We start from the raw sequence: 16218 nt of genomic DNA on the forward strand, positions 1-16218 counted from the left end.
TCGAACCGGGGGCCCAGAGGCGAGGGGGCGCGGGGCAGCTCCCAGCGCCGAGGCGGGGGCGTCCACCGCGGGCGCGGATCCCGGCGCGCTGCGGGGCAGGGGCGGCCCCCTCGGGAGAAATGTTTCAGGGAGGCACCGAAGTGTAACGATTATTCGTCCAAGACTGAGTGGATGAGACCCCCTCTCCCGCCGGCCGGTTTTTCAGAGGGTCCTCCTTCCTTATCGAAGGGGCTTCACTGGCCACAGCTCCTTCCAGCACCTCTCTCTGCACCCGCACCTGTAAAAACAGCAGTGCTGTGGCCAGGTATTGCTTAGCTGACAACTCTTCACTCGGCTAAGTGCCTTGCCAAATCACAGCCTCCAAAAAGCTGCCAGGCCAAGAAATAAATCTCTTAATGTACAGATTGTAATGGAAAAAATGCACAGATCCAAAAAGATGCAAAGATGCGTAATCAGGGTGGCACTAGAAAGCATGATTATAATTACACCCATGATTAGGATGGAATGGGGGAGAAGGAAGACAGAACACAATGAGAAATTTAGTGGAAAGTTCTTTAAAATAACTCCCAAACCCAGATAATCACAATATTGTTGCAGTGCTGTCAAAGCTTCCCAAGTGACAGTTTTGAAGGAGTGAAGACTCTGTGATTGGTCTCTTTGGGGTCTTTTTCCCCAACTTTTTTTGTTTTTCTCTCTGTAAGAAGCATTGCTCTTTTCCCGTGGCTTGAGAAAGAGAAAGCTCAGAATACTTTCTGGCAATACACAGATTGCTGTGATGCTGGTGTTAATGTCACTAAATCAAGAGGTTTTCTCTCTGTTTCACAGCCATATTTGAAAATATAAAAGAAGTATTTGACTTAACCCAAATGTTAGATGTGAAATGATAAAAAAAAAAAAGTCAAAACCAACAACTTAACCTTTTTATCTCTTCTTGTCTATTACATTTTCATTATCAATAATATTTTGACTCCTTATTAATAATGAATACTGGCATGATGATATATAAGTATAGCTCCATGCTTTGGAATAACATGGCTTTGCATCTTGGAAGCATCTAGTGGTTACAACTGCAATCAAAACCTGTGGTTTTTCTGTAATTTTTGTAATAATTTCTCTGTGAGTTGGACCAACTCTTATCACTTCTGTGAACTTCCTTTTTTTTTTTTTTTTTTCATACAGAACAAGGAGAGGAGAGCCAATAGACAATGGTACTTAAAACTGTAAGGATCAGGTATTAGTTGTTATTCATAACAATATCTTCTAAGAAGAAACATTTCTTCAGAGTTTGTTTAGCTGCTGTAGCTCCTGTTCTAGCTTCCATAGATTAACTGGCAGAAAGAATGCTGGCAGCTGGCTCCATATTCTAACACCAATTCACCTTACACTACTGAGAAATTAGACTTGGACTGGTGAGGATTACAGGCATAGATGCAGTATGTTCACTGTATGAAACCCAGCTAAAGTAAATGAGCAACGTAGTAAATGGGCGAATACTTCATTGCCTGCAGATTCTGATAAAGCTGGCAGGCAGAGTCCCAGCTAGCACATATTTCCGGAATCCATCCTGGAGGAGAGCAGGGCACAAATGGTTGGGTAGCATTCAGATGTGAGCAGAAGATGTAATGTTCTCACTGAATGCCCATGATACAGAAGAGTTTTTAACTACCAGCTCTGCCAACATCCGTTTCTGTTAGCTGAGGGATCAAAAAGACACAGGGGCTGTAAGCCTGACCAAGAAATAGTGAATATGCTGCCAAGTCTTCATTTTTTTTCCCAGGACTTCAGCCTTTCCCTGCTTAATAAGGTAGCCAGTATCCATACCTCAAACCTTGTCGCAAGGGAAGGATCAAAGGCACAGAAATAGAGATCTCACTGCAATCAGAATGCTGGAGATACGGAGAGACTGGCTTCCTTCGGTGTAAAAATTGCACACTCTTTGCAGTATAAAAGCTGAAAATGATGAAAGCACCATCTTTGTAAGGATCATTTAGGTAGCAAGTTACTAGCCTGTGATGACTTCTGGTTTCTCTCAGGGTTGAGAAGAGGAAAGCATCCCATTCAGTTATATTTGCTAAAGACCACAGGACCATCAATCCCTCATCATAGTGAACAATACAAATGGTAGCTGATCGATCCAAAATACTTGGAATAAGCACACAACTTCACCTCCACTTTAACTTCAGTGCAGTCTAAGCACTGTATCCAGGCTTAACGCCAAACTAGCTGGGGTCAAAACCCCAAGCACTCCAAGAACTGGTTGATCTGTTATCTTATACTCTTGTTATCCCACTTCTTCCAATAACCAAAGAAGGTACAGTTACAAGGTACAAGAAAATACTATAATTGGTGCATGATTTCTTTATCAGTTAACTAGCTAGTCACTTTGATCTTCCAAAACAATGTAATTATGACTGGCCTTAGTATTTGCCTCTTAGCCTTTCTAGTTAAAATGTTATATTCCAAAACTCTCAGAAACTGAGGAGTTATCTCCACATAGAAGTCTATCTTAGAAAGGTCATATTTATTCCCAAGAGACACAGCTGCCCTACCATTTTTCGAGATAGGACATGTCTATTTGTAAAATGAGCTGCAGATTCACTGCAGCACAAAGCAACACCCTCTCTTCAAGTCAAACAAACTAGATTAATGAGTCTGTTAAGCACGCACAATAATTTGCTTCACTGGGGATTTTCAAATGCTTTGATGGATGTGAAGAACTCAACCCCTCACTTCTTTCATACTCCCAGTACTCATTTTCAAATTTTATTATGCCATAGAGACAAGACATTAGTGACTCCAGTGACACTGAAATTTAGCAGGCCTTTGTCTCCCCTGTCCCTCCCACTTTTCTATTATTGGCCCAAACGATGATTATATAAATAAATATTAGTAAAATGGTTTTTCCTCATATTAAAAAATAAAAATAAAAATGGGAGGGGAAGCAGGAGTGCTTGGGTTTTTTTGTTTTAAAAGCAAATGATCTCTACTTTATTTGGATACATTTAAAAAGATAAGTACTTGAAAAGACAGTTAAAAATGTAACACATTTCTACCAAATATGCAATTTAAAGATACAAGTAAACAGTACTTTTCCAGTAGCTCTGTTTAACTTGTATCCTTTTATGATAGAAGTTCACAATTTATTTGATTGCAGAACACTATCACACTGTGATATCTAATGTATATTTCTCTTCCAGTTGTAGCAAGTCTAATCATCCTACATTTGTCCGGGGCAACAAAAAAAGGATCAGGTATGTAAACTTCAGATATTTTTTCAGACACTGTATTAGAGACTAAAGTATGAGTTTGAGTTGTTAGATTAGGTCTTGAAAAATGTTTGTAGTTCACCTGCTTTTACTACCTGTCCTTTGTTAATTTGTTTTGAGTATTAGTGTGCCTCGACACACAGAAAAATCTAGGGACACTCTTTGTAACAAGTTAGTGACCTGATCCACAGCTGGATGAGACTGAAGACTCAACCTGCCTCTAACTAAATATAAAATGTAAAATGCCCCCCAAATTTCATAATGGGTTGTTCTGTATGGGCACTGAGCTATTGACTCGAGATCTTTTTTCTTGTTAAAGTAGAATTTGAAAATCTCAAACTGATGGGGATAGAAAGATGTTTTTAAAAGCCCTGTATGCTGAGTGTGGTGAGAGTCAAGCAAGGAGAGTTGCTAAGCATGCTGTGTGTCTGAATTTGTGTCTGACTGCTCAGTCCCTGCAGGCCAAAAGTCATTTCAGGAAATTAGGCTCTATCTTGTCCTCAGCTTGGACACAGACCAGGAAGAAAGAGACATGCTTGCAGAGCATAAGGCAGATCTCAGGTGGCTACAATCATCCTCAAAAGATGCCTGTCTCCCTCCATTGATCATAAGAGGGAGACTCAGATAATTCTACACAGACTTGAATTAGATGGATACAGGGGCATTGATCATAAGAGGGAGACTCAGATAACTCAACTCTACACAGACTTGAATTAGATGGATACAGGGACCTCATTGGGAACAAAACACAAGAGTCCTTTTCAGACACCTGTATGAGGTCTAGAACGAACTGTCCTTCCTTTTAATACAAGTCTAGGTATTTTCCCCTCCAAATAATCCATCTTAATTTAGCCTGTTTTTAAAAGGATGTTGTCCAAGAAGCATGTCTTCAGCCTGTTCAGTCTCAAACCTTGGTCTCCAGGCTCTCTTCCAATGTACAGAAAGGAGTGCAAGAGTTTCAGGGCTAGAAAGAAAGCAAACAAGAAGGTCTGACTCTGCTCTCTGATGATTCACCTAGAAGGAGGAAATTTCTGGGCTGTGATTACTGGCCTCAGTGTTATTTATTAATTTTAGAGGAAAGAGCAAGACAAAAATAATCTATGAACCAGAGACCAGGAATTCCCTTGTCCATCTCTGTCAGGTGAACTCAGAGTCAAGCTACTGTGAATTAAAAGTAATTCTTATATTCTACCATAATTCTGTGTTTTTTTTCTTGACTTTGTGACTGATGTATTTTTGTATCCCAGCACATAGCTTGCTGATAGAGCACATGCTCAAGTCTTTTGAGATATGTGAGTGGGAAAGTCATGTCTCACGATTCTTGAACATGTGCTTTCCCTACAGGTTTATTATTTTTTAAAAAATATAAAACTATGTGTTGCCCTAGACATATAAGCCTTTTCTCTGCTTTGAAAAAATGTTTTGATTAAGAATTATATGTTTGCACCCCTAAAGAACAGCCCCATTTTCCCCCAAGTGCATGATCATACTTCTAATCTCAACAGAAAAAACTGAGGCCACTGATAGAATGGACTGTTTTAGTCTGTTAGAGAGTTCTAAGTGTCATAGGGGTATAATAATTAATGACCTAAATATGTAATGCTTAATGTGGTCATTTCACAGAAAAACAAACTACTTCCGAGGGACAGAAACCAGTGCAGTGTGGAACTTGGACAAAATACGCAGAAGGAGGCATCTTCACTTCTCCCAATTACCCCAACAAGTATCCTCCTGACAGAGAGTGCATCTACATTATAGAAGGTGACCAGCTAGATAATCTTTATATTCTATTGTCAACTGATTATTTTTTTTTAACATGAGAAGAGTGTGTAAAGCCTATATATTCATGATAAATCCTTTCAATACACAAGATTTAGAGAAGTTCTCTCTATATACTTTTGTTTTTCCTTTAAAAAAAAAAACAAAAAACAAACAACTTGATTGCTTGTAGATTATTGTAGAGCATACTAAGAAATACTGGAAAATACTTGAATTGTTTCCTGACATCACTTCTAAATTAGTTCAGGTGGTAAGTATGCATTAGTCGCTTAGTCACGAACAAATTATCATTTATTCCAGGATATTAAGAGAACCTAAAATGTTGTAGCATGGCAAAAGAAATAATATTTTAAAATTCATTTAAAAAGTGAACACCAGAAACAAAAAGCCTTTTGACTTTCACATAGATGTTTTAAACTTACCATAACTGAAGCAGGGATCACAAGCATAGTTAGGCAAAGTAAAGAATGCCAAGCAGAAAGCATCCCAATAGTAAGTGTAAAAAATATTTTCAATGCAAATGTTCATGATAAATGAAAGTTTATAAAACAGAAAAGAAAACCAAACAAAAAAAACCAACCCTAAAACAAAACCAGAAAAGAATAAACATTAACATGAAACTACCCTAAGACAGAGTTTCTAAAGAGTAGATAGTTGCAGGCGTGGAATTGATGTAAGAAAGGCTAGAGGTGTATTACAAGTAAGTTGCACAGTTTCTTTTAATCAGTCTTAACACAACGGATATTGAAGGAATTGATGTAAAAAAGGAGTCTTTGGAAAGTAATAGAGATTAGATACTGTCAAAGCTTAGTAGCAGAAAAGATGAATCATGTACACAATGGTAAGTCATTGGAACCAAGAAGATTCATTCATGATTTGTGAATACATGCAGAACACAACATCGATGCTTGTTCTACACATGCTTGGTTGGACAGAATTATTAACTACAAGTGATGGAGCCAGGAATGATAATGATATTTATTTTACTAAAGATGCAGGTAGTTTCAAGACACATTTTCAAAGGTGTCTTTCCAAATCTAGTGCTGAGTAGTAGATAATTATATTTCATAAAAATATTCCAGGGGAATGATTGATAGTAAATGATATATGTATTGACTAGGGAAAAAAATCACAGCAAAGTGACTGACATTTCTGAATTCCCCTGTGGTGCTAGAGAACTTCACTGAAGTCAGAAGTAAAGAGGTGATTACAAATAATGGAGCCAAACAAACCTTTTAAAGAAAATGTATGCTTGTCCAGTCTTCCTTCTTTAGTGTTGAATTTAATGTATGATAATTTATGCTAAACATTTAAGTCCTTTCATAGTTTAAAATTCAAACAATAAAAGATAATGTATAGATTGAATACAGACCACAGCATTATATTTTTCTTACACGTGTTGCTAGATTCAACTATTTTTTATGTTAATCAAGCTTACTTTCTAACATTCCTGTGAGACTGCGAAGAAATAAGCCTAGTATATATCCAAGACTCTGAAACATAGAGATGTTTTATCATTAAAGAGAAAGGCTGTGGAAAAGAAGTAAAATAAAAAAATTTGTGTAAATCCTGGTCTAGAATCTTGAGCCATAAGGTGTTCCTCCTCTTAGTAAGAGTGTGCTTGAAAGACACCTACTGTGAAGACCAATTTCTTTATTATATTATTTAAGTACTCATGAAAATATAATTAATAAGGTGAAAGGTGGCAAGATATGTTATTCAAAAAGCATGATTTAGAATAAGTCCAATTAAAAATATCCTAAGAACAGTTTAAAAGGAAAGATTTAATCGAAGATCTTCTATGATGAAGATAAAATTCCATGTTGACAAGTTTGGAGCAACATACAGTAGAAGGAATAGTCCGAAATCAACAAACATCTTGTTATATTTTATGGGAAAAATCAATTTGGCAAAAAACAGTTGCACAGAATTTTTTGTAGGCATTTCCTTCTTCCCGTCCAGCCATAGTCAACAGTTTGGACTGCAACTCAGTATTTTAAACCCCGTGATGACAGCAGCTGTATCGACATACAATTTGGTGAGAACCATGCATATTGCTCTGATCTCCCCTCTCTATTTCTATCTTCTTAAAAAGATCAGGAATAGTCATGTCTGGAATTTGTCATAAAAATAAACAGAGGTATAGTAAGATGTCTGAGCAATGATACTTTAAAAAGAGACAATTTTCAAAAAAAGGCAAAAGGAGGAACACCAAAGGGCAACAAAAATATTTTGTAATTATAAACATGTATTTGTTCATATATATTCCTTTTAAATCATATAAAGACGGCAGAAAATTTTAAAGAAGGTTAGCAAGTGAAAACCTTTCCCCATGTCTTTTAACTTCTGGGGAATTCATTGGCATAAGATATTGAAGTTAAAGGATTGCAAAAAAGGGATTAATTACTTCACTAATAACAACATCTGTGAGATAGGATAGCAATCTACAGAGTGGATAATCCTTACTAACCCAGCACATAAACATTCGTGCAATTTTAGAGTAAACCAAAAAGTTCTCTATATGCGTCCTAGTCCTATATTCATTATTAAGATTCCAGAATGCTTTGCTTAGCTTCTGACTGCTGTTGAATACCAAATACCAAACCAGGGGGATTGTTGATAGGATCACTTATAGCATTCCCACATTGCTGTGTCCCCTTTGTATATCTTAGAGAGTCCAGCATACCAGGACTGTATATACCATACTGCTCTGTGTATAACGTATATATATGTGTGTATGTAAATATATATACAAGATTCCTTCCTGCCTCCTTGTTTTTGTTTCTTATTTTATATTTTTTTTTCTCTCTAAAACACAATCTAGGGAAAATTCAGATGGCTTACCTCGAATACAATTTTTTCCCCCCTCAAGCTCATCTTGAATGTATGCAAGCCTTTTATAATTTCAAAATTACTTTGGTGAAGTAAAGGAGCTGGCAAAAATTGACATGACCATAAACTGTGAGTTTCTAAAAGAGAAGAGGATTTCTGACTGCAGACACCTCTGTCCTAGCATTCAAAAGCATAAGCAGATCAAACAGAGTTTTCTTTTTTTTTTTTTTCCTTTTTATTTCTTTTCTCCTATTTTAGTAGTAATTATAATTAACTGTTGCAACAACTAGGAATTTTAAAGTCTTCATTTGATGCCATTCTAAAAGGAATCCCTTAGGTCATCCAGAAGTCAAGGATTTAGTACAGAAATTATTATGTTACAGAGGAGCTTCTGGTGAATCCCATTTGCCTTTCAAAATGCATTGAGAATTAGTTCTTTTTATTTTTTTTTCTTTTCTTCTTTCAGTCTTATTGGGCATGCAGAAGGTGTAGGAAATAGCTGAGTGTACACATCAAATTCCCTCTTGTTCCCAGTTTTACCCTATTTTTCGCATATTCATGACTCTAACCTGGCAAAATTCACAGCTGCCCAGAACAATTGCAGCAGCAGCAGCATTAGCCTCTGCCAGACTGCAGAAAATCTGGAACTTGTGCTCCAAAGGGAAATTTGCACATATTTTGTAGGAGTAAAGGCTTTTATTTGTGTTAAAAACTTCTGGGGAGAGGGATAGTCATACTCAACACAATATATCTTAATAATTTTTTTAGAAAACCTTTAAACTAAATAACTGTAAAAAATTATCCATTCTTCAAGCTTTAATACTTATATTATTATTTATATGTATAGGTATGGACTAGAATTGATTTATGGAGATATTAAATGCATCTTCTGCTTTGTATGTTTTAGGACATTTAGAGTTAGCTCTCTTGAAGGTCTCTTGTGTTTTCATTTAAGACCATTAAACTCTTTAATCCTAGATATTTCACAGGTGTTATAAAATAGTCACGTATCACTGTACGAAAAAATCTCTCTCCTCAAAGTCCCTTTGGATTTCACAATGACTTTTGTGTGAAAAAAAAAGTTTTAATAATTAAAAAAAAAGAGAGAGAGAAAAAAAGGAAAGAATCCTCTTTTAAAAGGCAGCTATAGGTGGATCTCTTGCCAACAACAGCTGGACAACCAGAAAGAGCAAGTATTAATGAAAACTTAGTATTGTGGCAGCTCATAGAGATGGAGCTATATGTTGAGTTCAACATTTCATTTCCATGCAGTCTGGTAAATTAAAACAGATTTTTACCTTAACTTCAGCTACCTGTTACACAGACATAGAGGCAGATAAGAATTAAAACCTTAATAGTGTGAGTTTGAGGCAACTGTTCTTCTGCAATTTAGAACCCAATGCATTTTTCATTCAGTGCAAAATCTCAAGACAGCATTTGTGTAAGAATGACAAATAATTTAAAAATACATGAAAATACATGCATGAATCAAGTAGACTTTCCAAGATTTAAACATTTATGATGAAAGGTAGTTGGAAGCCAAATATGGAAGATTTTTAAGATTTCAAGTAAAATATTTTTTTGAGACAGCTTCAATGTATTTCTTTTCTCCTGAAATTGCAGCTACAGAAGTTCCAAAGATGTGAATGGACTTCATCTGTGAATAATTATACTAGAAATTAACACTTCACCCCTCATTTTCTGATTAGATGTCCAGATTCCAATCCAGTCTGGAAGAATTGCATATTCTGGGATTTTTATTTGTTTGTTTAGTTTTGTAGTTTCTGTAGCTATATATGCATTATTGTTAGTCATTATTCTGTACTTGTTCTCCCTCTATTTCTGTAGTTTTCACTCTGACCACATTTGCACACACTTTGTTGCAAAAGCTGGGCACAACATGTGGATTTACAAAATATCTGCTTGTTTTACGTTGTGTTTAGCAAAGAAATGCTTTGCTAAAGGCAGAGTGTAAGTCTGAAATGGCATTTTTTTTTACTAAAAGAGAGTTAAAGTTCAAATTGTCTTTTCATACTTCATGGTAATTCCCATGAATGTTTGAATAATTTTGAATATATTATTGGAGAAAAAAAAAAATAATCAACCTTTAACTCTAAATATCATACAAAATGAAGCAAGGAGATGCATTTAAAGCATATGAAGAAAAGGTACATGGATGACTGTACGGCACAGCACCCCTGCCTCCCTTTGCCCAGTCTTTAGTGATCACCACAGTTCTCACAGTTATGTAAACACAAAGCATTGTTTTCCTCAGGAGACTTAGGAGAAAGGACCTTCCTTAAAGTGAAGTTGTCTCTATGCATAAGAGCTTTGGGGGAGAGTAGAAACTCTTTCTTGAGCACTCCTTCAGCTAATGGGATTCTCTCTGATCCACTAGCAAGAGCTGAGTTTCACTGGGAAAAGCGTTGTCTTGACTTTGTTGAAAAATAAATATAAGAGGAAAAGAATAAAAAATAGCAATGTTCTCATCATAAAAATAGTTTGCAATTGAGATTGAGAGAGATACATGGAGGTTGTGGAAACTGCATTTTTTCTCAGGTTATGTTTTCACCAAGTCAATAGATCTCAGGAATAACTTTGTAGACTTGATTCTGTTTTAACCACAAAGACACCTTTTATATGATACTAAGGCTATAATTGGCTTTAGGGTTCCTTTTCAACACCAAAAATCATATCAAATGACTGAGCTGCAAGTTAGAGGGGGCCTCGTGTCCATTTTTATTGAATGTTACATGAGTCCTGGATTTAGAGAAGACCTGTTAATGGTTTAACTATGGGATAGCACTTGTAAGCCTCCTTCTGGTATGACAGCAGCAAAGGCCTAACACAGGAAGTTTATAGAGGACAAATGTTACTGGAATGGTGCAAGCTATTTTTTATACCTGACCCTGCATTCTCTATGTGAATGATGAGTAGTTGTCAACAAATCTCCTCAAATGGACTGAGCATACAAAATATAATTCCAGACTGAAAGGTGCTGATAGCTCTTTTGCCCTGGTATTGCTTAGTGAAGTTTGAATCAATATCTGTAATAAATATGTGAAGTCAAGGGTAAAAACATCTGAATAAAATTAATCAATGATGTTTTCCAGTTATTCAGCCTTTTTGTATAACCTAAAAATTCTAATTTGTCCTTCCAAACTCACCAAGAATGGCATTAATAAGATCTTCTTTAGAATATTTATTATCTGATTTTAACTTTATAATTTTTTTCATTCTTTCAAAGTAGTTTCATTTCCACTGACTGTGAATTTTGTGCACTTACATGTAAAGTTTAAGATTTTGGGGTTGTTATTGAATTTGTATAGGGAAAAAAAATCACAAGTTTCATGTAAATTGATATTAATAATAACAGGCCAATACTAAGTACTTCTCTAAATGTGAATCTATTCAAATTGAGAACAGTAGATAAGCCTTCTTTCTTCTGTTAAATTGAATATTTTAACAAAAATCTGTCACCCAATTATATTAACATTTAAAATAAAGCTATTAAATCATTTTTCTTTTCAAATAGTGTGTTTTATTAAGTTCCTCAGTGCTTCCTATAAAACAAGGCTGTATTTATTTATAGTAAATAGCTGTAAATGGGATTGGCTGTGTGCTCCTATGTAAAGATTATAAAGGTACCTAATATCTTCTTATTTTGTTAATTTTAAGTAATCTTCCTTCTTATGTGAGCAATTATCCTAAAATCTTAAATTTAATACTTTTCAAAATACATAACAAGTTCTAGGTTCTGGTCACACTGATAATTTTCCCATTAATCCTGAGAAAATACATGGAAGGATACTGACTGCTGGAGTGGCAGCAGTTTACACCTTAATTTTATGCACTTAGCTTGGATATTGATCTTGTATGTCTCCATCTGAGAAGAGTGATAACTCATGGAAAGCTCATAGCAGTTGGAACCTCTTCTAATATATGTGAAGTGTAGAACACGATCCAATGAGAGGCACAGCAGCCAGGGACACAACAAACTCTCATCTTAGCCGATGGCCTTGTCAGCAAAAGACCACATAATACCATGATCTAGACATTGAAGGCATATGTTTTTTTGCAGTGGGCAGGACTAAACATAGGAACAGCATTCCCCAGGGATGCTGCGTATTTGATATTTGTAGACAAACCCATGATTTTTTTTTCCCCCCTCTTTTTAAGAAAATATCATAGTTCAAGCGGTAAATGTTTTGCTTTTTACAGGAGACGCCAGGGAATATTTGTTTTAGGCATAATTCTGACAGCTACTAGCCTTAGTATGTAAGAAAAAAGATGGGGTTTATGTCTATTTAAGTGACCACTATAAAGTTTCTTCAAGGTTTTCAGCAGAATATTGTTTGCTCTTTAGTTAGATGTTCATTTTGCTTCATTCTTCTCTAGTTTCTTAAGTGCGAATTCACTAAGCTTCTCCTGATGTTTCCAATGAGACAATAAGTGATTCTGAGTGTAAGTAATTACACTCAAGCTTGTCAGTGACTGCAATACATATAGGAACAGAATTTATCCTTCTTACTAGAGCAAACTCTGATAAGTTTTTTCTTCATTTTTGTGAGGATTGGGTAAAGTAGTATTCTGATTAACAATACCCCTTGACTCCCAGATATAAGAAAATGCTGGTTTTCCAGATGCAGAAGATTCTTAGAAAGATTTTGTGTTTGAAACAATTGCTCCTTAACTGTAATTTACTTTACATTATAGATACATCTCTTAGTTTTAATAAGAACTGCTGTCACTACAACTTTTTTTAAAGGAAAAGAACAGACAAGATAGCTGATGTTGTAAAATCCATTTTTTAAAAAGTGGTAATTTTCAAACTAGTTAATAAGTAAAATATGAAGATGCATGCAGAATTTATATACTTTATTTCCTTTCATCTTGGTTTAGAAAATAATAAGATAATTTTCTTTTTATCCCTAGCTGCTGCTAGACAATGCATTGAACTACACTTTGATGAAAAATATTCTATAGAGCCTTCTTGGGAGTGTAAATTTGACCATATTGAAGTAAGAGATGGACCTTTTGGCTTCTCTCCAATCATTGGACGTTTCTGTGGACAGCAAAATCCACCTATGATAAAATCCAGTGGCAGATTCCTATGGATTAAATTTTTTGCTGATGGTGAGCTGGAATCTATCGGGTTTTCTGCTCGGTATAATTTTACACCTGGTGAGTACAAACCGTCCCACTTTTTTAATAGAAAAAGCTTAGCATAGTAACTTGGCTAATGATGTATAATTGTGCTGTTGAATAATACCTTTAACTGACTGTGTTTATTATCAAGGAAAGTATTAATAGAGTGGAAAATGATAGAAGGTATGTATATCTTTTGCATAACGAGTAAGGCTTATTCAAGGAAGAAATTTTCAGTAAATTTTTGTCCAATATACATATACTTAGCCTCTGAAGTTTTTAAAATAATTGTTTTCAACTGAATTCTACTATAGAAAAGAATTCAAAAATATTAATGGGAAGTTATGTGGTTTATGCTTTATTGTTAAGCTATGCAACTTTTCTTTCAAACTGATCACTGATAAAGTATTCTAATAAAAAATGTATTTATCTCAGAATATTCCATCATTGTTTTTTAGTTTCACTAGTCATTTCCCAAACTGAGAAGTGGAATAGTTCTCCCTTTTCAATAAAGCAAACTGTTACCAGTATTGTCAGAGGAACTGAGAGATTCAAATAGTAAACTGTATGCAATATTTTTCTAAAAAAGGTGTAAAGTGTAATTGTAATTGCACAATCATTCCATGTCACTTCCAAAAATCAGTTCATTAGTGTGAAACAAAATTCATAGTCCTACTTCCAATTAATTCCTGTCCTCCCCCTCACTTATTAACGAAAGATTGCTGATTTTAAATTTCTTTTTTTGACTGCAGCTACACTATACTGCATTGCATTGCTGGATTTGACGTAGTTCTGTACCTTCTTATGTATTGAGTAATGACTCATACCTTAATATAGCTCACTTTAAAGCATTGTAATTATGTAATTTTGTCAATTATGTCACTATTCTTTCAGCTACATTGTTGTATTAGGTGAAACAATAGTCTCTAGACTATCTGCTAAATTTAAAAGGTCCCAAATTCTGCTACTTCAATTATTCCAAAAGCATCATAGAAGATAGCAGGAGTATTTGACTGTTCCTCTATGCCATTTTCTTTCCATAATGCAAAGAAAATAGTTATAAAATTATCTAGCACAGTTCAATTTGCTTTTAAATCAAAGATACAATTTCCCAGTGGGTAAACTTATTTAGCAGGTTCAAACAGCAACAGAACACAGAATTTCTGTTGCAAATAACCTAGTAGCCAGATGTATGTATCTGTTGTAAATACAAAGACAATGGTTGAAATTCTCCTATTTGCATGCATACTTGTCTCTGAAAAGCGAGCTACATTTCTTTCTCAGATTTACCATGGCTCTGTGTGCTTTTGCCATTTTCCTCCCCAACTCTGCCAGAAGTTCTTTGCTTTAGATTTCATGTCCCTCTTGTTTTAAAGTGTTATGTATTATTGTTGGAAAAATGTTCATAGCACAATATGCAGCTTATTCTGTCTAAGAAACTCCCAAGTGAAAAACAATTTCATGAACCGTTTTTATCCTCATTCTTTTTCTATTGTTGTAAGGTGGATTTCTACACAGACATCAATGTTTTTAAATTGCTATAGCAGCATGAATTATTCCAGAAACCAGATGGAATAGCCATTTCTTTTTCTTTTCCTTTATTATTTTTTTTCTTCTATAGACTTCAATAGGAAGCTCGGCAAACAATAGAGGGTTTCAAGGAATATGGGCCAAGATATGAATTTGATTAATCAGATAAACACAAAATAGAGTGCTGCCTCCTTGATCACCAATAACAAGAAGCAGTTCTCAATCTGCATTATTACTTGACAAGTCCTTTATTATCCTTTATTAGGGGTGGAAAAGGCTTGATATTTTGAGACCTGTTGTCTGAATGTGTGCAGTAAGAGGGGTCACTGCCAGCTCATCAAAAAGAGTGATGGCTTTCAAGAGTGTCTAAGAGTAGCATGGAGAGGAATTGCATCCAGAATTTATTGCCTAAACCATCTAGATCCATCTTGGGTAGTCACAACATATGAAATTAAATTACAAACAAGGATAGATCATAAGAAAATCTTCAGCTTAACTCTCTTTAAAGAATGTCAAGAAGTTGATACAAAGATAAGACTCATGTGTAAACTACTGGCATCTAGAGCAGTTGAACACTCAGGGGAGATGCAGTTTGTCACATCTATCTCACTGGGCACAAGTAGCACACTTTGTCTAACTGCAACAGAGCTATTTCTGTAGTACCAGCAATCTCTGATGTTTCCTACATGTGTGGTCCCTACACACCTCTTAAATGTTCCTCAGTTGCCACTTTTACATTTGGCATATTGATTGAGACTCTGGCTTGTTGATAAAGACAGGAAGTGTGGTGTTGAATGAGTGGGTGTGTGGAAGGATTTTTCAAAAAAGTAAATTTTACTAAATTGAAGCTACAATCATTTATTCTTATTTGAATGGTACCTGGAGAAGAAGAGAATTAAAGTATTTACTAAGTTTCCAAGGTGTACAAAAACAGCTGGATAAAATTGAAAAAACTTCTATTAGGATATCTAGAAAAATGTTCCAATGAAATGTACAAATGAAGAGACCCTTGTCACCTGAGATATTTTAAAACTAGTTTGGTCTAAGTCCTAAACAGAGAAATCGTAGATAAAAATCCTATGGAATAGACTAATATTTTGCCATTGCTAGAACTTTTCTGCTGAATAATTTCTTTGACTCCTTAATATTGAAACAGTTGGAACTTCATCCACAGTACCATGGATTTTCAGAAGTGTCTCAGAGGGCTAGGGTTTCAGGCATTTTGCAAAGAAGATCCTTATTAAGCGGATCATTTACACTTCTTACATTTTTTGCAGTTTTATAAATTATGGGGTTAAGTAAGATTGTGTTGAATGGTGCTCTTCTTTTGAGATAAGGATTGACTGTTGCAGTGGGTTGTTTATTTTTTAATGTTACAGATAAATGACAGTAAGAACCAGACGCAATTTGGATGCAAAGTAAATTTTCAACAATTTTGTATACATGCAAATTTATGAGTAAAACAAAATAGATGTACTCTTTATGTACTATTTTAATTTTATTTTGCATTTTTAAAGACTGATTTACTGTGATATTTTGTAAATGGAACTATCCAAACCTACGAAACCTTCATCAATGTCTACACATATATTGCTGGTTTTATTCAAATCGCATATGTAAAAAATGGCAAATCAGACTACAATATTTTCAGGCTGTTCTGGTT

The 16218-nt window shown here is 35.1% G+C and overlaps 1 protein-coding gene across 1 annotated transcript in view; it reads left to right on the plus strand.

The window, feature by feature from the left end:
• Positions 1–1466: 1466 nt before the first annotated feature.
• Positions 1467–16218, plus strand: part of NETO1 (neuropilin (NRP) and tolloid (TLL)-like 1) — a 60562-nt gene continuing 45810 nt past the window's right edge. Inside the window, exons 1-4 of the mRNA XM_010003909.1 lie at positions 1467–1500; positions 3198–3251; positions 4890–5027; positions 12813–13061. Coding sequence (XP_010002211.1) covers positions 1467–1500; positions 3198–3251; positions 4890–5027; positions 12813–13061 — 475 coding nt within the window. The remainder of the gene's footprint in view (positions 1501–3197; positions 3252–4889; positions 5028–12812; positions 13062–16218) is intronic.

Source organism: Chaetura pelagica, unplaced genomic scaffold (assembly GCF_000747805.2).
Source record: "Chaetura pelagica isolate M959 unplaced genomic scaffold, ChaPel_1.0 scaffold298, whole genome shotgun sequence".
Taxonomy (NCBI): Eukaryota; Metazoa; Chordata; class Aves; order Apodiformes; family Apodidae; genus Chaetura; species Chaetura pelagica.